At 42.8% G+C, this 22,682-nt stretch overlaps 1 protein-coding gene across 2 annotated transcripts in view; it reads left to right on the top strand.

Annotated features, from left to right (window-relative positions):
- Positions 1-22,682, top strand: part of APPL2 (adaptor protein, phosphotyrosine interacting with PH domain and leucine zipper 2) — a 54,936-nt gene that overhangs the window by 634 nt on the left and 31,620 nt on the right. For both annotated transcript variants that reach the window (XM_074941011.1, XM_074941001.1), the window contains exons 2-4: positions 7,773-7,871; positions 20,531-20,590; positions 20,975-21,046. In XM_074941011.1, the coding sequence (XP_074797112.1) occupies positions 7,773-7,871; positions 20,531-20,590; positions 20,975-21,046 (231 nt within the window). The remainder of the gene's footprint in view (positions 1-7,772; positions 7,872-20,530; positions 20,591-20,974; positions 21,047-22,682) is intronic.

The raw sequence follows: 22,682 nt of genomic DNA, 5'->3' as shown, positions 1-22,682 counted from the left end.
ACAGGAGTTAGGGTCAGACCGCCTTGCGCGTCTGCGGCTCCCAGTGTGCGTGAAGAAAGGTGGGGGGGGCGCATGCCACCATTTTACAGATTGGGAAACTGAGGCACGGCAGGGGTTAGGGGGTTTACAGCGGCCTAGGTGAACAGCGTCTTTTTGCTGTGGGGGCAGGGAAGTAGCCACCCAGGAGTAGGCTGAGGCGATTCAAAGTGGAGGAAATTAGGTCACCTGTCACAGGGGGCAGGACTGCGGGGGAGGGTTTCATAGACCGTCTGGGAGGGGTTGGCACCTGGGATGAGAAAAGGGTGCCCTGCCCTCTCTTCTCTGTCAAACTACCCCCTCCCTCTCACTAGTTGGATGTGACTGTGCTGGCTCCAAGGCTTTCCCAGAGGAGGGACCCATGGGGGGAGGGCAAGGTGTCAGCCTGCGACATGTCCTAGGCAGTGGTGCTTGAGGTGCATGTGTACTTAGCCAGCCTGCTGTTGGTTTCCCTAGCTCCTCTGACCAGAGTGGTGAGAGACTGCAGGGCTTATAAAACTGGGACACAATATTATTTGTTATAAAACTGAGAGAGACACCAGGGCAGTCACTGAAAACAGGGATGTTCCTGGGTTTTAGGGACACAGTCGCTGTGTGGATTCATAGCACTAAATCCACACTCTTACTGCCCTTTCCATTTCCACCCACCCTTCAGGGGCTGGAGAAGAATTTCCTTGTATTAGACTAGATCTCTTCCCTTCTGTCTAGCATGCTCTAGACACCACAGTGATCTCCAGGCTAGGCTAGCTGCAGCCAATGCTGCATCCCTATTGGAAAAGCGAACCATGGACTTGGGGAATGCTCCACACAGAGGAGAGGCTAGCAGGTGCCCTGTATTGATGGTGAGAGGGAGAGATGGGTGAGAAGGAGGAACGCTGAGAATTGGGGGGTGAAAAGGGTGGGGAGGGGAAAATTGGGGAAGGTAGGGAGATACTATGGGGGCACAGGGAAACAGAAGTCAGCGGGAGGAGTTTATGGATGGGGAAGAGAGGGGACTTCACCAAGGGCTGGGAAGAGGGACACATGTAGGAAGGTGTGTGTGTAAGGCATGATGAAGAAAGAAACAAAAGGAAGTGGCCATATGGGGAGGAAAGAAAGGAGGACAGGTGTGACTGGTAATTAGGAGAGAAGTAAAGTCCTAGGTCCATGGCAAGGAGGAGCAGTAGTCTCACCAGGATGGACCTACTGAGGCTCTGTGACCCCATTATACTATCCACCCCAAATTGGCTGGTCCTAGACCAGCAGGAGGAAGGAAATCAGTGCTGGGAGGAATCAGAGCCCCCTTCCTTTTGATACAGGGGGCACCCCACAATTTAGTGAACTAGAGTAGATTTATTATTAATATTACTTGATAGTTATGGTGTTTACATCTCCAAGGCTCAATGCAAGTATTAATTCTGAATAACTTTATACAGCCACTAAGTAAACTCATTTTCCTGTTCCATCAACACCATCTCACATGATTAAAAATTTAACAAAAACTGAAAGCAACCAAAGAAAGCACGGACTAAGGTTTGAAAGTCTCCCCAGTCTTTAATGGCCTGAAACAAAGGAGTTTAACCCTTCCTTTGCAATCGGTAGAAATACTGGAAGAGTAAAGACTATATAAACCTAAACCTTTGCAGGATATTTCTCGCTTGATTCCTTCATCATTTGTTGTTTTATCTAGGTTTCTGGAAAAATAATTTCACTTTTCCATAATTGCCACATGGTCCTTATTTTTGTAATAATACATTAATTTCATTTATATAAATTTTTAATTCACAAAATTAATTACATTTTCAATATAGTAACTTTTTGCATGAAAGAGGCCTGATTCTCCACTGTCTATTATTCGTTTGTGTTGTGGTAACACCTAGGAGTCTGTCATGGACCAGGACCCCATTTTGCTAGTTGCTGTACAAACACAGAACAAAAAAGACTGCCTCTGCCCCCAAAGAGCTTACTGTCTAGCACCTCTGTAGTAATTTATTCTTGTACAAAGTGGGCCTGATCCTCTTTTGGTCTGTACTTTCTATAGTCATTTTCAGAACAAAACGGATATAAAACCATTCCTTTCGGACAAGGTGCCAGGCAGTGGAGAATTAGGCATAAGTTATTTATTAATAAGGTTTGCAAAGCTCACTTTCTCTCCAAGAGTAGTGTAATTATATCTTCATTGTCCCCAAGCATTATACAAAAAAGTCCCCACCTAATGAATGTATTCCATTTAAAGCGTTTGACTGCAGATTAGGAGACAGACTCGCCCAAGTAGCCATCCTGAATTCAACACTCACTCATGTGAAGACCAGATTTGGCCCCATGTTTCCAGCAGCAAGAGTGGTGGCATGATTAATGAAGCCTCCACAGAAATGTTAAAAGGTTATGTTTGGATTACCATGGTTCACTGGTGTAGCTTTATCTAATACGTAAGAATTTGACAAAACAGCAAAAAGGAAACTATACATCTGTTTGTTAGTTGCACTGGTTTAAAATAGTGATTTTAAAAAGAAACATCATAAAGATTTTGAACCTTAATGTCCAAACTATTTGAATCATTTATAGAGTTTATTATTTTTGAACAAAAGTGCTAATAACTGAGGCCAAGATTTAATGAATAAATAAATGGGTGCCTAAAATTAAGTAGCTGACTCCATATTTAGGCATCTGAATAAGTGAAAAATCCCAGCTTTAAGGAGCCTATGCTAATTTCAATAGGATATAGGCATCTAAGGGCCATCTGTGCTCCATATTATGTAAATATATACTTAGGAGGCTAACTTTAGGCATCTATTTTTTGAAAATCTTGGCCTGAGAATTTTCTTGCTTAACATTCCCATAATTCTGTTGCTTTATCCTGTAACCATGATCCTTTGTTTATTGTGTCTGGTGAATCAGTCTTTTGTCACAGCACAGTATAACGATGTTCAATGTTAGGTAAAAGAAAAGATGGGGTTACAGAGAACAGAAGTTTTAAATTAGCAAAACTGTAGTCAGTGATTGCAACAACTCAAATCCAGGTATTTTTTGCAAATTAGTATGTGTTTCAATTATTAAAATCCAGACTGAGGCTCTGTCCTGGAAACTCTCAGAACATGGGGTTTCCATTGAAAGGAGGAAGGAAATCAGTGCTGGGAGGAATCGGAGCCCCCTTCCTTTTGGAAGGAAGTTCTGCATGCCAAGGGCTTGCAGGATCTGGCCCTACGTAGCTTTCTGTTGGTGTATTTTGAATTCTTTCCGTCTTTGATTTGTATGTGCTGCTGTTTTAATGAAAACAGTATTTTGCGCTTCTAATGCTCCTTTTTATCCTACCATCTTAAAATTCTTTCCAAGCATCAATTATCCCCCACAATGTTTCTAAGACAGGTAGTAATATACCCATTTAACATTAGTAAACTTAGGTTTTGTGAGATTAAGTGATTTACCCAGGGTAAGCCAGTACAGCCATGCAGAGTCTAAAATAGGACTTCCAGTCACCTGCTTTAATTACTAGACAACACGACTTTACACTGTAAATAGACACTTCCCAGCACCAGGGCCGGATTAACCTTTTATGGGCCCAGGTGCCAAACATATTTGTGGGCCCTCATGTAGTCATTGTGGGCTCCGAGTATGGGCCTGGTGTGGCGGTGCCATAGTATGCCCAGTATTGAATCTCAGAGACATTTTTCATGTTGATATCACACCTCTGCATGACTATATATATTGCCATACACAGTTTCCTCAGCCCCCAGTTTTTCTCATTGAGCTGTACACCCATGTGGGTTTACCAGTGTCCACAGTGAGCAGAACTTTCATAGCGATCAGGGGAAACTCCCCGCAGATTTATCTCCTTCCTCATTCAGACCTTCTGTAACCATGTCTCCAGTACCACCCTATGTCACCAGTCACTGTATGTGGTCTGAGCCCAATAAAATTCCACAGCCAGTAGATACCTGATCAGTTCTGACAAATGCCTCCCTCAGCTCCCATCCTGCCATTTGAGCAAGCCACTTGCAAACACCATTTTCCCCAAAGTGAGGACTTAGCCCCTGGGAACCTGAAGTCACCAGCCTTTCTCCCTCTGCTCCCATCTACATGCTAGTCTAGTACCTGATCACCACCACCACTCCGCATGGCTGTTTCCCTTCTATCTTGGACGCTATTCTCCCCTGCAAGCCTGACCTGCTTCCTCTTTCCCAGCTTCCCTTGACATTCCTTTCCTATGGGTGACCTCTGTTCCTTAGGTTAACTCCAGTTTCTTTATCTGCTCCTAGCTTATTGGCCCCCAGTAGTCACAGAGCCACCTGTAGCTTCTCTGGCTACAGCCATGGGGCCAATTGCCAGAGACCAGCCTTAGATAGCTGTAGCTACTAATCTAAGGAGGGGTGGCAATTCCAAGGCTGAGCATGCTTGAACCTTGCAACGGCGGCACTATGGACTCTAAATCCTCAGCGCTGGCCCTAGGCAGCTGCAGACTCTGTAGTTAGGCACTTCCCTCCTCTAGGCCATGGCTTTAAGTACCTGAGATGGACATCACCTTCAGCAGAGGCCACCAATTCTCTCACACCCCTCAGTTAGCACATAGTCGAGCAGAAAGTGCAGCCTGAATGATTTTGGAGGCTAGAGTTCCAGGGGGTTCCCATCCCTGAGCAGCTGCTCTGCACAAGCTCACATGGCCCCCCTCCACTGTGGGACCAGGACCCTGTGAAGACAGTGGAGTTACCCCATGTATAATCAGTTCTGTCCAAAGCCTGTTGAAGTGAGTGGGAGTCTTTTTATTGTCTTTATTGGGCTGTGTATAGAAGCAAAGGACCCCATTCTAGACTCTAGGAGCAAAATGCATTCTATGCTGCACTGGGTTACTATTGTGACAGGAAGGTCTCACATTACCGAGTGAATAAGCAACATCTATAGCACCTAATTTTTTCTGAGAGGCTTCCCACCCAATTAATAAATGTAAACCTGCTTCTCTTACAAGGGCTGAAAATATCAGGTAGTATGATCACAAAAGCAAGGCATTTCTGAATTCAGTAGGAATTTTGGATGTGCACAGAACACAGACAGGACTGGTTCCCGCATGGTTACAAAACTGCAGTAAAGTGGAACAATTTTCAGCTTGTGTGATTGGAGGATATCTGGATCCATATTATAAGACTGTCCTATAGAAATGAGGAAAAGTTGAGGTGTCTTTGTTGTTCTTTTGTTCCACTCTTCATTTGTGTGGGAAATTTGCCAATGTAGTCTTCTTTTTAAACAAACAAAATTTTAAAAAATGGTAATGGCTGTTGAAAATACCGATTCCAACCCTAGTTAACCCTGGGAAGATGCCAGCATTTGTTGCTCAATTTTATCCTACTTTTTCTACAGCAAATTACAGTGGATCAGTATATTTGATTTGGAAGAAATGAAGTAACAGCAGCCTAAATTGAGCTTGAGCACTCCTGAATTTTGAGGGTGTTCAAATCTGGAAGGCAGGTGCTAGATTCCCTTTCTGAATATTGGATAAATCTGGAAAGGAAAAGCCAATTTCTGCTTCCATGGCTCAGAAGTGGAAATGCTCCTTTACTGTATCTAAAGCTGCTCAGGTCCTCTAGTAGAGCCTTCCCTCCCTTACTTATCATTTTAACTTCTGGTGGGATCCACATACGTCCCTTGCTAGGCTTCAGATAGAGAGGTGCACTGTCCATTTAGTCCACCCAATTCCTTCTTTGGGGGCTGCCAGGCGAGGTCACACCAGCATCCCTAATCACACCAGCAATCCCTAAGACTCTGGGAAAGTCTTCTGAGGGTGATATCTGGGCCAAAGCCTTCTACTCCTTGGGCATACTTGTTTCCCATTCACAGTGCCATTCCCATCTAGCAGCCAGCTCTCCATTCACAGCAAGCTGCAGTGCATGGGGTTTCAGCTTCTCCACTCCCCCCACTTCCTTTCATCTTGATAGCTTCCAAGGGAATGCTGGGAAATGTAGTTCTTTCCCTGCTCCAGGGCTGGCTCTATAGGCAGGGAGCTGCCAAGGAACTACAGTTCTCAGGGCCCCGTGGTTTCTCAGCTTCCATGCTGGATCCCTGCTGCTCCAAGGCTTGCTCTCAGAGCCTCCACTTCTGTAGCGCTGTGAGACGGGAGTAAGTGAGTGTTATGGGCCCCTTCTGAGCTTGGGCTAGGCACTATGGAGCCATTGGCGCCATGGTAAATCTGGTACTGCTCAGGACAGATGAAATCAGACATTGTCTTAGTCCAAAAATCTCAGCAGAAGTGGTTTGAATCTCTCAGAAGCAATGTAAAATCTCTGCAAGGAGATTTGTAAAGAAAAGTAAATGTCTTAGAGAAGCAAAGGGTATATCCTCCCAAATACTGATGCTTCTTACAGCTTTCCTAAGACTGTAAAATAAATTCCCATGATTAGCACCTAGATACTTCGGGCACATTAGAAATGCCTAAGATAGGATGAAACACTGACGAGGTGTCAGGTCTAATATGATTATTAAAGTTCTAGAGTTTATGGTAGACAGATGGAACTAATGCAAAGTAATTTAGGGAAGACCTTTTCATTTAGTATCAAACAGATTGGATTGACCAGTTAGGACACTAGCTTTTTCTTTCTCCAATGGTGGAAGCACAAAAATTAATGTAATACGAACGAATACACATGACTAGTCAGTGCATTGCTACACACATTTTTCAAGATCCTACTGCAGTTAGCAAAAAGAAAAGGAGTACTTGTGGCACCTTAGAGACTAACCAATTTATTTGAGCATAAGCTTTCGTGAGCTACAGCTCACTTCATCGGATGCATACTGTGGAAAGTACAGAAGATCTTTTTATACACACAAACCATGAAAAAATGGGTGTTTACCACTACAAAAGGTTTTCTCTCCCCCCACCCCACTCTCCTAGGACACTTTGAATTACCAAGGTGCAGAATGACTTTCTTAAAGAGACACTGTCAAAGTTACACTGCCATCCCAACTTTTTACCTACCCTTTGCTTGCCCAGCACTAATCCCTGGCCTTGGTTTCCTCCTTGGCACATAGCACTGCAACAATGTAATTTGCTGTCCTTGGCAATTCCACTGAAACAAGCCAAGTGGATGCATTTCTCCAAGATAACACAAGTTATGTTTTCCTCTCTGCTGCTCCTCCGCTCACAAGAACAAAACAGAATGGCAGAGTGAAGAAACCATGCTTACAGATGCGCAGCACTAAGTGTATATGTATGACTATTGTCACAAACCAACATACTGCTGTTGGATCTAATTTTAAGTCTACCAGTTCTGGCAGTGTTCTTTTAAAAGTTGTTCAACTCAGAAGCCTCTTGAGATGTCATAATGGAAGATAATTTGTTTTATTACAAGGGGAGCTTTTAATTCATTCTAACAGTAGAGAAATAAAATTAGCGATGGTATTTTGACCACAAGTCCTTGGCATTGCTTTGATTACTGTAATCAGCAAAAGGAATTTCAGGATTTGTAACATTCCTGACTATGCTGAAAGGAGTATCTACTAATTAGAGCAAGAAGGTGTTAGTCAGGAGGACTCTGCCATTGCTTTGCAGTGTAAACTTCCAATCACGTCACTTATTTGTGCATCAATTTACCCGTCTCATTATAGTGATCAATTGTTATGTTTTTTTATATTGTTGGATAATATAAAGAAGCTGTACACTGTATATTCAAAGTCTTATTACGCTGACTGATTTGTTTTGCTATAGTTTCTTTTCTTTTTTTTAAATATTTCCATTTGGGAGTAAAACCTTTTGCTTTTTTCTTTTATTAAAGACTCGCTCCTTGCTTAGTGTATTTGAAGAAGATGCAGGAACCCTTACAGAGTATACAAACCAGTTGCTTCAAGCAATGCAGCGGGTCTATGGGGCTCAGGTAATCTTTCATTTGTGTTGACTTTGTTTGCCAAGCAGTAGAGGCAACCTTATTATTCTGCTCCTAACAGATACACTGATTTGCAAAGATGCAGAACATCTGCAGTTCCCTTTGATTTGTGCAGAAGTTGTGTGGTTGCTCTGCTCTTTTGAAAATTAGTCTCTATGATATTGTCACTCCTTTCTGTCTTGGTGTTCATCCGCTTATTCAGAAAAATGAAATAAGAATCATGGCATACACTTACTCTTGTGTTTACTGCAAGGTCAACATTTTCAAACTTGCCTGCCTAAAGTTAGGGTTAAATTTTCAATTAGATGCCTATATCCCCTTTGAACATTGGGTTTAGGTATGTACATCATTCATATGATTTTTTTAAAAATTTACCCTAAATCCCACTGATTTGTAGTGAAGTTTAAGGCTTGTCTACACGGGGAGCTATTCTGGAATGTCTGTTCCTGATTAACTCAACGTGTGGACAGTCTTAATCCAGTATAAGAATGTTTTGTTTTGAATTAGCTAATTCCACTGGATTCCTTGGATTAGTTTGATCCACTGAAATAAACTAATTTGGAATAAGGCACTCTTATTCCAGAATAGGAGTGTCCACACATGGAATTAATCAGGAATCATTAATCTAATTTAAATTAATATCCTACCTTATTCCAGATTAATTTTTGTGTGCAGACAAGCCTTTAGGCTCCCAAGTGCCTAGTGGACATATTTTTAAAAGTATTTAGGCACCAAAAGGTGCAGATAAACACTTAGTGGGATTTTCAAAAGTGCCTAGGTGCCTAACTAATTTAGATGTTTTTGAAAATCCCACTACGCATCTTTCCACATCTTGAGGCACCTAAATACCTTTGAAAAGATGGCCACAAGTTCCTTTTGAAAATGACACCTGAACTCTCAAATCACTTAGACATCTCAAAATTTACCCCCTTGATCCTTATTTAGGTACCTTTATTAGGGGCCTAAATATAGATTTAGATGCCTAATTTTAAGCAATCAAATTTAAAAATCCCTGCCCCAATGTTCTGAACAGGAAACAGAATCCACATCTTGGGGCCCAAACCTGCACCACTCCACTCTCACAAGAGGTCCCTTTGACCATAGTGGGACTATGCAGGTGAGTAAGGTGTGCTTGAATGAGTAACGGTTTGCAGAATCGGACATCTTACTGTATTTTTTCCTTAAACCTCAGTGACTTTGTATTCAAATGAATGCTCTGAATCTTTATAGGAGAGAGGGGGGAAAAAAGGGGGTGGGGGGGAGGTCCAGTGTTGCCAACTGTCCCAATTAGATTGCAAGTCATATTTGATGTTTTACTTAAAGCCCCAGCTCCAACAGACAAGTGACAACAAGAAAATCTCAGGTTTCATTAAAAAGTAAATGTCTAGCCCTCATAGTTGTGGAGAAAAGACACAAAATGTGACCCAAGTGCACCTTGAAAGCTCAAATCCCACAATGCAAATAAAATGCCCAGATCCACAAAGATATTCAGGCTCTTAAGTTCCATTGATTTCAATAGAAATTAGAAGCCAAAATACCTTTATGGATTGGGGCCAAAGAAAACAAGAGATCTTATTTTTTTAAAGAAACTAGTGATTTTTAAAGCCAGTCTTGTGATTTTTGGTGGGCCTAACCCCTGATTTTTCAATAGTTGTGGTTGGCAAAACCCAGTGATGTTGTCTTTGACTGCCACAGCTCAGAGTTAAGGGACCTTAATGGCTGTGTAAACATTGATTTACAATATTCTTGGGAAGCAGATAAGTATAACCCTTATTTTACAAATAAGAAAACTAAAGCAAAGGGGCATTGACTTGCCTAAGGTGAGTGAGTAGAAAAGCCAGGTTCAGAACTCAAGGCTCCCTACTTTTGTGCTTATTCTTCTATATCATATTCCCTCTTAAAAAGGAACAGGACTGCTAGCACTTCCTGGTGGGCTATCAGTGAGGCCAAGCCATGATGTATTCTAATGAAACAACTGCTAAAGTGTGTTTGGCCCCATACACAGATAGCAATTAGCGATTAATATTATGACCCTGATTATTTAGATTATTCACAATTGAGGAATTCATAATAAAACATGAACATACAACAGATATCACTTGCAGAGTCCACTACTTATTAGCAATCCACACAGAGATTATTTTCAGGACATTCTCTTTGGAACCAGAATAAATTGTCTAACCAGTCACTATTCCCCTTCCCCATCGAGGCAAGCAAAATCATTCATTTTGCAACAAGAGGTGTGTGGCTCAAAAGAGCTGCCTTAAAAGTCTAGTATGATATTTTCAATGCTCAGTTGCCATGACAATGAATCCGAACTGGCTTCCAAACGTTCTGTGCACCTCTGAAATTCCCAGCCATGGTCCCATTACCTTTCATTAAAAAAAAAAAAAAGAATCGGGCTCTAAAAAACCATCACATATTCTTTACGATTACATGCAAAGAATATAAGGACCTTAGTATAAAGATTTACAGCAAAGCTGTGCAAAACAAACTATTTTATTGGGATTGTCTGTCACACAGACAATATGATACTCTGAACATTAGTATTTTCTTGCTACTGATCCAAGGTTCATTTCAAACTGCATTTCTGGACCCTGGGCACTCAAACCCAATCTGATGTCGTAGGATGTTTATTCCCCAGGACAGCACACTGTCCACTAAGGGATCATTAGCAATGCGGCTTATGTTAGATGCGAGAAGCAATCCTAAAAGCAGCTAGCAGTAAGACATTATCATTGATAATGCATCCAACATTAGCCACTAGGGCCTGACTTTTCACAAGCGACTGACTTTGGGTTTCCAACTTCGGATGACTTAAAGCAGTGGTTCTCAAGCAGGGGTATGTGTAGCCCTGGGGGTACAGAGAGGTCTTCCACTGGGTACATCAACTCACCTAGATATTTGCCTAGTTTTACAACAGGCTACATAAAAAGCCCCAGCGAAGTCAGTACAAACTAAAATTTCATACAGACAAAATGAGAAAGTGAGCAATTTTTCAGTAATAGTGGCTGTGACACTTTTTTGTATTTTTATGTCTGATTTTGTAAGCAAGTAGTTTTTAAATGAGGTGAAACTTGGGGGTACGCAAGACAAATCTGACTCCTGAAAGGGGTACAGTAGTCTGGAAAGGTAGAGAACCACTGCCATAAGGGAGCCTGATTTTCAAAAAGGGTTAAATTAAGCACCTGCCCCCTGAAAATGAGATTTCTCAAGTCAGGCACTCAAAATCAGTAGTCACTGGCAAAAATTTAGAGCCCAAAACAGATAATGCAAGCAGTGCTTGGGAGAAGAGTGGCCAAGGAGGAAGGGGGAAATAGGTCTGGCAAGGAGTAGGAGACTCAGTAATATAGCAAAGCATGGGAAAGTGTGGTGGGACAGTGAGAAGAGGAAAGGTTATGGGGAAGCAAGAAATAGAGAAGACGGAAAACAGAAGGAAAAGAAAAGACGAGTTTCATGAGTCAGTCAGTGATGGATGGAGCCTCCCAATTCAATGGGTGTACTCAGCCGTTGCTGCCTCCTCACCCAACCAAAGGGACATCAACCACATGGAGTATCCCGGTACTGCAACTGTAATCCTGCCCCGGTGTGGAGCGGGGGCTTGGGAAGGGGCGGGTGCCTAGAGAGCAAACCCATGCCACAGCAACGGCTCCTGCCCTGGGGGGCTGGACCTGGCTCCCTGAGAAGAGGTGTGGGGGCAGAGGATGCTGCTGCAGGTGGTCAGTAACCCCAAGCCACAGTGCCTAGAGCGCAGAGCCAGGCCTAGCCCCAGAGGACAAAAGCCACCACTGTGGGGTTTCTGTGTGTGCAACTGAGCCCATAAATCTCTGCTAAAGCCGCCCTGGCCACAAGCAAGAATCATTGTCTCTAGAAAAGCCAACTGAGGCACCAGGAAGTGGTAGGAGGCCTGAGAGCTTGAGTTTACATAGGCCCACACTGCTGCCTCGAAACCATCTTACTCCTTACTGCTCCTTTGTGTCCTCTGAGTCACCCCTCTTGTGCTACCTCCTCTGTTTGGGACGGCCTCTCAGTTTTCCTGTATCCATGCTCCTGTCCGCTCTCCACTTGTCATACTTAAAACCCAGTTCTTTGGTGAAGCCAGCCAACGCTGACCGTGTTGGGGTGTTGATCTCACTCCACCTGTACTGTATTGCTTCCTATGGGTAGCAATCAGCACTAAATGCAAGCTGTTATCCATCCAGAAACACTGCAGTGTGTGCAAAACATCCACTTAATTGGCTGCCAGCTTATAAACTGCCATCCACGGTTTTATTTAAAGATTTATCAGATCGCTTGAAAGTCATGTAAGGAGAAACTGGAAGTATTTCCCCAGTATGGATGGCTTATTTATTTATTTATTTATTTATTTGTAGGTAACCGTTTTATAATAACTAGAAGGGAGTACAATTTGTTTTTTTTTGTTTTTGTTTTTTTATGCTACAGGATCCTATTAGGTGGTAGTGGGGTCTAATTATTTGAATTGTACATGTGTATTTTTGGTGCCTCTTGTATCCACCAACTTAATTATATATGTTAATGCCATTTGTAATTGCAAGCACTAGAAACTGTTCTAATATCTGGTTAGGTGTTCAGTAAACATGCACTAGCACATGGATCCAAATACAGAGAAACACCTGATTTTGGTCAGATAAGATAAATAAATCACATCTCTATGAGTTCAGATTATACTTCCTGCTTTATTTTATGCTCCTGCCTGTGCATTGTAGCCAGAAGCAATTTAGCTTTGTGATGTTCTGATGGAAGAAAGCTTCCCAATAGAGTCTATCCCAGCTGCCCATTTAAGGGTTGCCAATATTGCCAGATGTTCAAAAATCGTGAGTCAGGCTCACCAAAAATCATGAGATTGGCTTTAAAATCATGAGATTATGTAAAATTAATAGATTTGAGGTTCTTTTTATTTGCCTTCTGCTTTTTGAGCCTATAGGGTGCACTGCGGTCACGTTTTGAAGCTTTCTCCATAGCCCTGAGGGCTGCAAACATACCTTTTCTTGAAGAATGAAGGCTGAAATCATCACATATCCACTGGACTCCAGGAGCTGGGGTTTTAAAGAAAACCATATTTATCATGAGACTCATGACAAAATCATGAGAGTTGGCAACACTGCTGCTTCATTTCTATTGATGGGTTGAACTCCCAGAAGTGCCTGTGCCATTCAGAATAGTGATGTGTCAGACAGGCTGAATTGTAGGAAAGAGATCTTTCTTAAGTGAAGCTAGTGTTTACATGATAAGGCTGTAGAGTTAAAACCAAGCAGCCTGTGCCCCAGCTTGCATTTCCAATCACCAGGTGCCATGCCACACTGAATTAAGTCCCTCCTGAAATCTGAACATCATTCTCCAATTCCACTCATCATGCTACAGTAATGGCCCAATGGGGACCTTCGTATGCCAAGAATAAAGAAAAGAAGGCACCACAAAATAAACATATTTTTTTAAAATAGATAATTCCATTTCATTCCACTGTAGACTAAAGTGTATCTACCAGGCACCTGAAGGGGAATCCTGGAAACAAGTTACAGTGCAATAAGGTGCTGAACATTGTCTGTGTTATGGCATTTTCTTCAGCAGTCCCAATAAATATATTTGTATACTAACAGTGTTTGTAGCTGCTGGGGAGCAAGGGGGAGAGAACTAGAAGCAAACTAATGCTGCCTTTAGCAGTGCAGAAAGAAAATATTTTTATGCAAAGAGACATTGGAGAAAATGTCCTGAGGATTAGGTAGGTGCTACCAAGCAAAGTTACATAACTGGTGCTCAGTGCTGTCATTTGGAGCTGCCTAGGTTATTTTAGTTTGTTCTTCAAACTAGTTTCATCCCACCCCCCCATATTTAATTCATGAATCCTTATTTTTGCACTCTCTCAGTGATGCCTCTTTTTGGATCTAAGACCACTCCTGGGGCTCAGAAAGCCTGATTTAAAGCCCTTTGGAGTCCATGGGAGTCTTTTCATTGACTTCATAAGGTTTTGGATCCATGAATGAGTTTCCTGCTCTTTGGGAACATAGACTTTGTTGTTTGTTCTTTTGCAGTATTGCAGTCTGAAACATCCAAATATCGTGAGTCAGGCTCTACAAAATCATGAGAATAGTTTAAAATCATGGGTATTTATTATTAATAATAATATTATAATTGTAAATGTTTCTTTTAGTTGCCTTCTGGTTTTTAAGCTTTGTGGGTGCACTCTCGTCCTCTTTTCAAGCTTTCCTCTACAACCATAAGGGCTAGAAACTTACTTTTTTTTTTTTTTTTCAGTGAAAGTTGAGATTCTCACATAACCACGTGTGGCTTTAAATCAGATATCATATAACACGAGACTTGCAATAAAATCAGTGGAGTTGGCAACACTGATTTTGTAAAGGACCGTGTACATTTATGATGCAATATTGATCACAAGTGTGCATTATTTATATGAGGGGCACTTCCTGTGACATATTCTCCACATGTAAATGAGAAGACAGTTAAAGGTAAACAGGATTTAAGTGGATGATGAATATTGTATTTACAATGCCGTGGAACTCCATTTCAGTGTTGCTGGTCAGCTTTGGAATTGTCACCAGGCCTAGAAGCAAGTTTATGCCCATGGTCTGCAGAGCAGAATTTGGAGATCTAAGTGCTACCGAGAGGAGAACACATCATAAACAGCTCTGCTGATTATAGCTGGTTTGCAGGGAAACTATAAAGATTCTTTCTCTCCAGAACTAGAATCCTGCTGTAGCTGCTGGCACTGTTTTACAGCAGAGCCTTGACTTGTATCTTTTCTCTTCCTATTAGATAATCCTTCATCAAGCCATTCATTACTTGTGAGGACTGAACATGCCATTGTGAATCAGCTTAAACAGGGAAAGCTATAAAATAGCCTGATCCTGTGAGCTACTGATCACTCTCAACACTAGGGGATCTCAGCATCTCCCAGCATTTGGATCTTAATTTCTAAAGCATTCTCTCTGCAAAGTTAAATCATTACAATGGTAGCATTTTCCTGATTGCCAGACAGCTGAGTGCTTCAGAAGGAGGAGATATGTGCATCTAGACAGAGTTGGGCAAAACATTCATCTCAAGCCTCAGATCCATTTGAACTGAGACTGGGTTTAAGGTTGGATACTTTCCATGATCGCAGAAGAAAGAAAATCCATAAATCCCTTGTGGACATCCTCCTCTTCCTATCTGTGAGCAATTAGGTATCCCCAAAGCATACCAATTAAAACTTTATTGCACACCATTGTGTATATATATTTTTCCCCCTTATCTGCCATTGATATGCAAAGTAGTTTTGTATCATTTACATGCTCGTTTACATGCAAAGTTTTGAAAATGCTGTCCTTAGCACAGAAAAGTAGCTTTGCAGAAAGATTCATCATTCTGGGGTTGGACATGATGAGATGGCTCAATGCCTTTAAAGCTAATTGTATAGCTCAGTTGAATCCTTTTACAGGTATTCTTATTTGGAATCTTGTAGACAATTATATGTAACTATCCACTATTGAATAATTAGGGTTAATTCCCATTTTAATTAAATCTGACTGATGTTTTTAACCACAGAACTTATTTGGAAAGAAAAGGTGTTGAGAAATGATGGACTGTCTCACAAATAAATTGTATATAAGTGCAGTTGAGTTTTCATTATGAACTGGAGGGAGGAAGAACCTATTCTTGCATCAGGTAACTAGCTGTATGCATGACAGATTATAATAAAAGGTAGATTCACACCAGAAGACCAGATATGAACACTGACACTTTGGGGAAGTTCAGATCCAAAAATTAATAAATGGGAGTTTTGCCATTGACTTGAATGAAAGCAGGATCAGGCCCAGAGTTGACTAAAGTGTTGAAACAGTGCATTTCAAGTACAGCCCCTTTTTGTATGGTATAGAAAGGATTTAGATGAATTGCATTGTCGTCTTTATCACAAGCATGTACTCTGATGCTGGTAGATCTTGGAAAAGGTTGTAAAGGTTTGTTACAGCTCTGAGCACTTGGTAGCTAAGCTCAAAACTAAATGAAATAATTCATCCAGAGTCGTCACTGCTTAATTAGAACTGATTTCTGTCCAGTCCTCTCTTCCTCCCAATAAACATTTGTACGTGATTTCCCTGGGGATTTTTTCCCCCTCTATAAAATCAGCTAATGAAAATGCATGTGTTTTGTGTGTATAGCACTAAAGAAAATGAATTTTGCCCTCACTTAGATTTATCAGGCTGCTCAGGCTTTCAATATGTTTCCTAGTTGGTAATCTGTCCTTACTGTCTTTCACACTACAAAAGCGTTTGATTAACTCTGAAATTTCAGAAGGAGCTGTGGAGTATTGTGGCAGAGATTAATTTGAACAGTTGGAAAAATTTTTATAATAGTCTTTATTTTGCTTTGCTCTGCTGTTTTCCAAGAGATTTTTCTAATGTTGTGTTTAATTATTTAATGGTAAAAGTACATTTACATACAAATAATGTTTGTTCTTCAACTTGATCAACACATTATTTTCAGCCAGTTCAGGATAGTAGTATCTTGCTCTATTCCAGGGGAAAATATGTGGAATTGAATTAATAACTGCTAGAATGGATTCCAAGGGCTTCATGGATCTGTAAATACAGGCAATGCAAACAACAAGTTTTAAACCCTTCAGCTGATTGATTGTGGTGAGAGAGGAAGGGGTCCCAAGACAATGCCAGAAAGAAGCCTGACTGAGAACAAATTGGAGGAGGGTTAAGCTGGAGTTGCCCAAATAAAGTGTTTTTAAGGAAGCAATGTTACCACAGGCTGAGCAGAGCGTCCTGTCTGTGTCTTGTCCCTTGGTAATATGGCACTATTTACACCTGTCTGATTAACTTGATTTGTATGCTGGTGTTTTCTGTTTGTTTGGAAATGACTTAATAAAATTTTTATACCTAGAATAGGGTCACAATCTGGCAGGTGGGTGGGTGTGTGTGTGTGAAACTAAGCATTAGCAACCCCAAATGAATTCACATGTACGGGTGCAAAAGCAGTAGTACTGTTCACTGTATTCTGACAGAATGACACTCACTCACCTCAGTGCACATAGTCAGCCTGTGCAGCACTGAAAGCACCGTCTGTTGGCTTCAGTGCTATTTCAGTGTATGGAGGCCTTGTGCTTGCTGTCTGCCAGGTTAAATTTCAGCCCTCTCCACCTGTTCTCTCTATTCCTGCCGAGAGTATGAATACTCTCTATGGGGTCTGTATATGGCAGCCATTGCCTGGTCATGTAATAGACACCGTTTAACACATGTACCAGGCCCTGAGCCCTTGATTATGCCCTAGAACAGCTCTCTGCACTCACCGTTCCAATCACTTAGAGCCTGTGAAAAACCATCTTCATGATGTTCTAAGGGGGCCAGAACTAGGAGAGCCAACTTTTGCCTTATGCTTGCATTGCAGCCATTCATGTAGATACCCTGCCAGACAGAATTTGGCCTTTGTTTTTTCATGGCTGAACATGACTTTACCACTCTTCCTCCCCCGAAAACCGTGACGCTGCAGCGGAGATAAGATGTATATCAGGGTGTTAAGACGCTGTAGAGGCCCATGCAAAGACTGTTTCTAGAGTCTTTCACTCAAATTCTGTCCTATACCAAGATGTGCTTGCACAGAAGGGCAGAGGAAGCCATCAGGGAGCAGGTTCTGCCTCCCTGATTCTAATGGTGCGTCTGCTCTAGCTCTGGCTCATTGGTGTAAATAAGAGCAGCTTAGGAGCTGCTCTGACTTGTTTGTGTTTCATTTAAAAAAAAAAATCTGAACTCTAAAAGAGAAATAATTCAGAGGACTAATAACTGGAGAAAGGAGGGACCTAGCCAGGGCAAATATATAGGACCTGATTCCCCAGTTTGTTACACCAGTTTTATGGCAGTGAAACAAACCAGACCTATATGGCTAGTGATAAAGCTTATGCTGTTGGAATCTTTAGTCTCCCTCTTACATATCCCAAGCCAAAGTCTGCTCTCATTTACACGGATATAAATGTAGGTTAACTCTACTGCTTTAGCTGAGAGAACTTGCTTCCTTTCCTACTCCTGCCTTCCCCCACTTGCTAGGTTTCTGATATCCAAAGGAAGACCCTGAGGGCAAATAGCAGAGGTGTGAGGGTGTTTCAAGCCCAGCATCTTCACATTCACCTGTATTGTGACAGCACCAACTAATAGCAACATGGGATTTGCGGGAGCTTTACATTGTTTTCTCAGTACTATTTAAATACTATTTGTTGTTGAAATCTTCTCTGTGATTGTTCTCTGCTGAACAAACACATGAGAGACAGGGTTTGCAACCTAACCGGCCTGCTGATAGCAATTCCCGGCCCCAGGGCAGAACAGTCAATAGGCCCCCCCATGCATGCACAAGCCGTGCTCGTGCGAACAGTCTGCCTGACATTTGGGTGGTGCTGCATCTGTGCTGGCTGGTGCCCAGCGAGCTGCCAGCTGCGCCGCTGGGCGCGCTCTTCCAGCATGGCAAGGGCTTCTATATGCCCGCCCGGTAGGGTTGCCAACTGTCTAATCGCGCAAACCCAAAGACCCTTGCCCCACCCTGCCCCTTTGTTGCCACACCGCTGTCCCGTCCTTTCTCTGAGGCCCCACCCCTGCTCACTCCATTCCCCCTCTCTCTGTCACTTGCTCTCCCCCACCCTCACTCACTTTCACTGGGCTGCGGCAGGATTGGGGTGCGGGAGGGGGTGCAGGCTCTGGGAGGGAGTTTGGGTGCGGGAGGAGGCTCAGGGCTGGGGCAGGGGGCAGGGGACTGGGGTGCAGGAGGGAGTTTGGGCTGCAGGCTCTGGGAGGGAGTTTGGGTGCAGAGGGGCTCAGGACTGGGGCAGGGGGTTGGGGTGCGGGCTCTGGGAGGGAGTTTGGGTGTGGGGTGCGGGCTCTAGGCTGGGGCAGGGGGTCGGGCTGCAGGAGGGGGTCAGAGGGTCAGCACTTACCTTGGGCGGCTCCCGAAAGCAAGCGACCCACCCCTCTGGCAGCGACTCCTAGGCGGGGGACCCAGGGGGTCTCTGTGTGCCGCTGTCCGCAGGCACTGCCCCCACAGCTCCCATTGGCCGCAGTTCCCAGCCAATGGGAGACCCCCTCCCCAGGGACATGCCAGCTGCTTCCGGGAGTGGCGTGGAGTGAGGGCGGTCAGGATGCCTGTCTTAGCCCTGCTGTGCTGTGGCCAGGGGCGCCCGGGCCCTTTTAAATCATCCGGGCCCCTGGGAATTGCCCCCTTTGCGCCCCCCCTCCCCCCATTGGCAGGCCTGCACCTAAAGACATACGAAATCTCTGTGAGCGAGAAGGAGTAATGGAGAGAAATCCTTGAGACTGTGGTGCAGTTTAAGTGCCTGGCTTCATTCTGCAACATGAGCACTGCAGACCAGAAATTGCGAGTAGCGCCAAAATAATGGTGGTGTTTTAAATTGGCCTTAGGGTTCGGTGGCCGAACCAGTTCCCCTCTTTGGCTTAGATTGATTGATTTCACCTGTTGCAGGGCTACTTTCCCACCCCTTTTCATTATTCCTCCTCAGTTCTTTTCACTAGTTGGCTCCTTCTCTGGATTGCAGATTTTGAGTGGGAAGGTGTAACTTGTGACTTTTTTAGAAGCTGCTGTTTAATGCATTCTGTGGGAAGGGGGGCATCAGATGTAGTTTGTGTCCTTTTCAATGTACATGGTCGCAAAGTTACTCCCAGACTAGCCATGTGTCCGCAAACAACCTATTCTTTTTATTCTTGAATTTGGCTCAGTCCTGCAACCCATCCTTTTGCGTGTATTTAAATTGATGCATGTTAATAGTTCCACTGGCCCGTTTGGGATTGCTCTAAGCATTCCTCTACACACAGGTTTGTACGGCTACCACAGTTTGAAACCTGTATAGTTATACCAGTACAACCCCCTAGTGTGGATGCAGTGATACCTGTATAACTGGTATAACCTGTATATTGGCACAAGTTATTCCGGTGAATTTAGGCAAATAAGCTATACTAGTATAAAGCACCTTTAACCTGGTATAACTGCATCCATGCTAGAGGTTGTACCAATGTAATTATTTCAGTAAGATACTAAAATTGAATGTAGACCGAGCCTCATTCACACCGACTGGCCATGGGTTATATGAGTTGGTGTAGTGCTTTGGGACTTCTCATGTACACAGAGTTAAGCATGTGCTTGAGTAATTGCAGAATCAGAGCCATACGGCACATCTACCCTGCAATAAAAGACCCACAGCATGGCAATGGCTGGCCCAGGTCAGCTGATTTGGGCTTGCGGGGCTCAGGCTGCAGGGTTATAAAATTGCAGTGTAGTTTGGACTCAGGCTGGAGCCTGGGCTCTGAGACACCACAGGTGATAAGATCTCAGAGCCCGGGCTTCACCCGAGCCCAGACATCTACGCTGCTATTTGTAGCCCCACAGTCCCAGGCCCGCGGGCCTGAGACAGCTGACCTGGGCTCTAAGACTTGGTGCCGTGGGTTTTTTAACGCAGTGTCGACTGTGAGATCTTTGAGGCAGGGAAGGTCACTTGCAGTGTGTGTATATCCCCCAGGGTCCTAGTCCTCTTTGTGGCCTATAAGCACAACCACTGTCCAAATAATAAAGTAGTAACCACAGTAATCCTAAATATCTTTGGTTACCTCTACTAAACTCTCCTTTTTGTTTTGTAGAATGAAATGTGTCTAGCCACACAACAGCTTTCCAAGCAGCTTCTTGCATATGAAAAGCAGGTACGTTTTGAAAATTCTATGTTTGCGAGTCTCAACATTCAGCTGATTAGATGGTGCATATGAAAAGTCTGTTCAAAGGGTAGGATTTTCAAAACAGCTCATTGTTGGCCTGACTCAGGTCCCATTGAAGCCGTTGGGGAAAATTGCCTGTTGACGTCCAAAATGTTTACGTTAGTAAATTAATGAAGATGCAAAGCAGCCTATTCTTGGTATGACCAATCCTTTTAAGTAAATTAGATAAACGTTATTCCTTTAGACAAGGAAATTAAAATATAAAGTGCATGTATAAAAATAGTATATTATTTGTACATATATGTAGTACGACATATTGTCTGTATACTGACGTTGTTGACTTACAGTATCAATATATATTTTTATTTTCAGAATTTTGCCTTGGGTAAAGGAGATGAAGAAGTGATATCCACCCTTCATTACTTTTCAAAAGTAGTGGATGAGGTAATTTAAATGGTCTATAGCAATATCATCATGTTCTCTGTCTGTCTCTTTATCCGTTTGCCTCTGACTACTACAAAAGGCTAAATTCTGCCTGGCCTTTGTGCAACCAGGTAATGGAGGGGAAGGAGTAATAAATCCCATTCACTTTATATAAGCCTTGTGTTGGAATTATTATTAATATTTGAAAATATTAATAAGGGAAACCACCAAACACACTTATTTAACCATAAATTCCTTTATTAAATCCAAAGGCCTAAAGGTACCGATACAATTGCTCTAACCATGCCTTAAAAGCCTAAATAATAAGCAATTTACTTCAGCCAAACAGTAACAAAACATTTATAAGCATTTGGTCAAGATACTTACAAACAGGCTAATCCCAGCGGTGCTCGGCCCCATATTGGTTGGCTCCAACATGGTCAGGAGTTAGCAATGAAGAGTTCACTTTTTATACCCTTTAACAAACAAGTGGTGTTTGTGGGTGGGAAGGTCCATGTTGGCTCCTTTTAAGAGAAATCCTTTTCCTCTTATTGCCTGTAGTCACCCCTATCAGTCAGAGGCCTTCCTTTTAGAAACTTCCCCTTATTTCATTAGTTATTCTTTGAACCAGACATCCTGCCTACTTCATTCCATTTGGCCTTATAACCCATTATTTTTAAGGCCTTCCTTCTACATGCTATTGAGGTCCATTTTTACAACACCTATAGATTTCCTTAACCAATAAGCTAACTTTCCTTCTTTAATTTGATACTTATCCTACACCAGGTAAGGGTTGGGCAGAGTTGCAACCCCACTGCTCAGGGGAGTGAGTGTAGGGCTGCTACTGGGATGCTCCCAAGTGGAAGCATAACGCTCCAAGTGGGAGAACAATGCCACAGCTCAAAACCCCACTCCCATATGTGTGAGGGCGAGTAGATTGCATCTCTTAAAGGTGTGCCAATTTGTATTGCTAGGGGAGTGCTGGGAATATTGGCTCAGATCCACAAAGATATTTAGACTCATAACTTCCATTGAAAGTCCTGGTCTTTGTGAATCTGGGCCATTCAATCTCTTTGAGGCTCCCCCCTCCCCTCATGCATCATCCTCAATGCAAGGCTATGCCAAATAGGCAGGGGAATTACGGGAGATTCTGAAATGGGTCAAGTATCAACCGGATTGGGCTAGTTTATAGTCTCCTTCTGATAAAAAAGGCCTTTACACTATTAGGCATTAAACTCTGCAATCGGTGCCCAGATGTTCCAGGGAAAGGAGCAGCACAAGCAATAGTTAATGAAGTTTCAAATAGTCACCAGAAGATGACATAGACGTTTATGCTGTAGGATTCAGCAGGAGGTTGATGGCAAGAGGGTTGGTTCAAATCAGGCTACAGAGTTGAATACACAGTGCTTTTATTCTCTCCAGGCAGTACATGTCACTGCTAAGGAATGGGAGTTTTTCTAAATATGGCCTCACTGGGCATGAAATAGTGTTTCCCGGGTGGTCTGAGTATCTAGGTACTTGTATGACATTACTGTCGGAGTGGTTTGTTTGGTCTTATCTCATCCCTTCTAGGTTCCACGGGGTCTCTGCTTGTGTAATCAGAAATACACTGGTACCTGTTTGTTTACTTTTAACTTCTGCTTGCCATTAAAGTAAA

Source organism: Natator depressus, chromosome 1 (assembly GCF_965152275.1).
Source record: "Natator depressus isolate rNatDep1 chromosome 1, rNatDep2.hap1, whole genome shotgun sequence".
Taxonomy (NCBI): domain Eukaryota; kingdom Metazoa; phylum Chordata; order Testudines; family Cheloniidae; genus Natator; species Natator depressus.
This window is presented reverse-complemented; position numbering and strand designations above follow the sequence as displayed.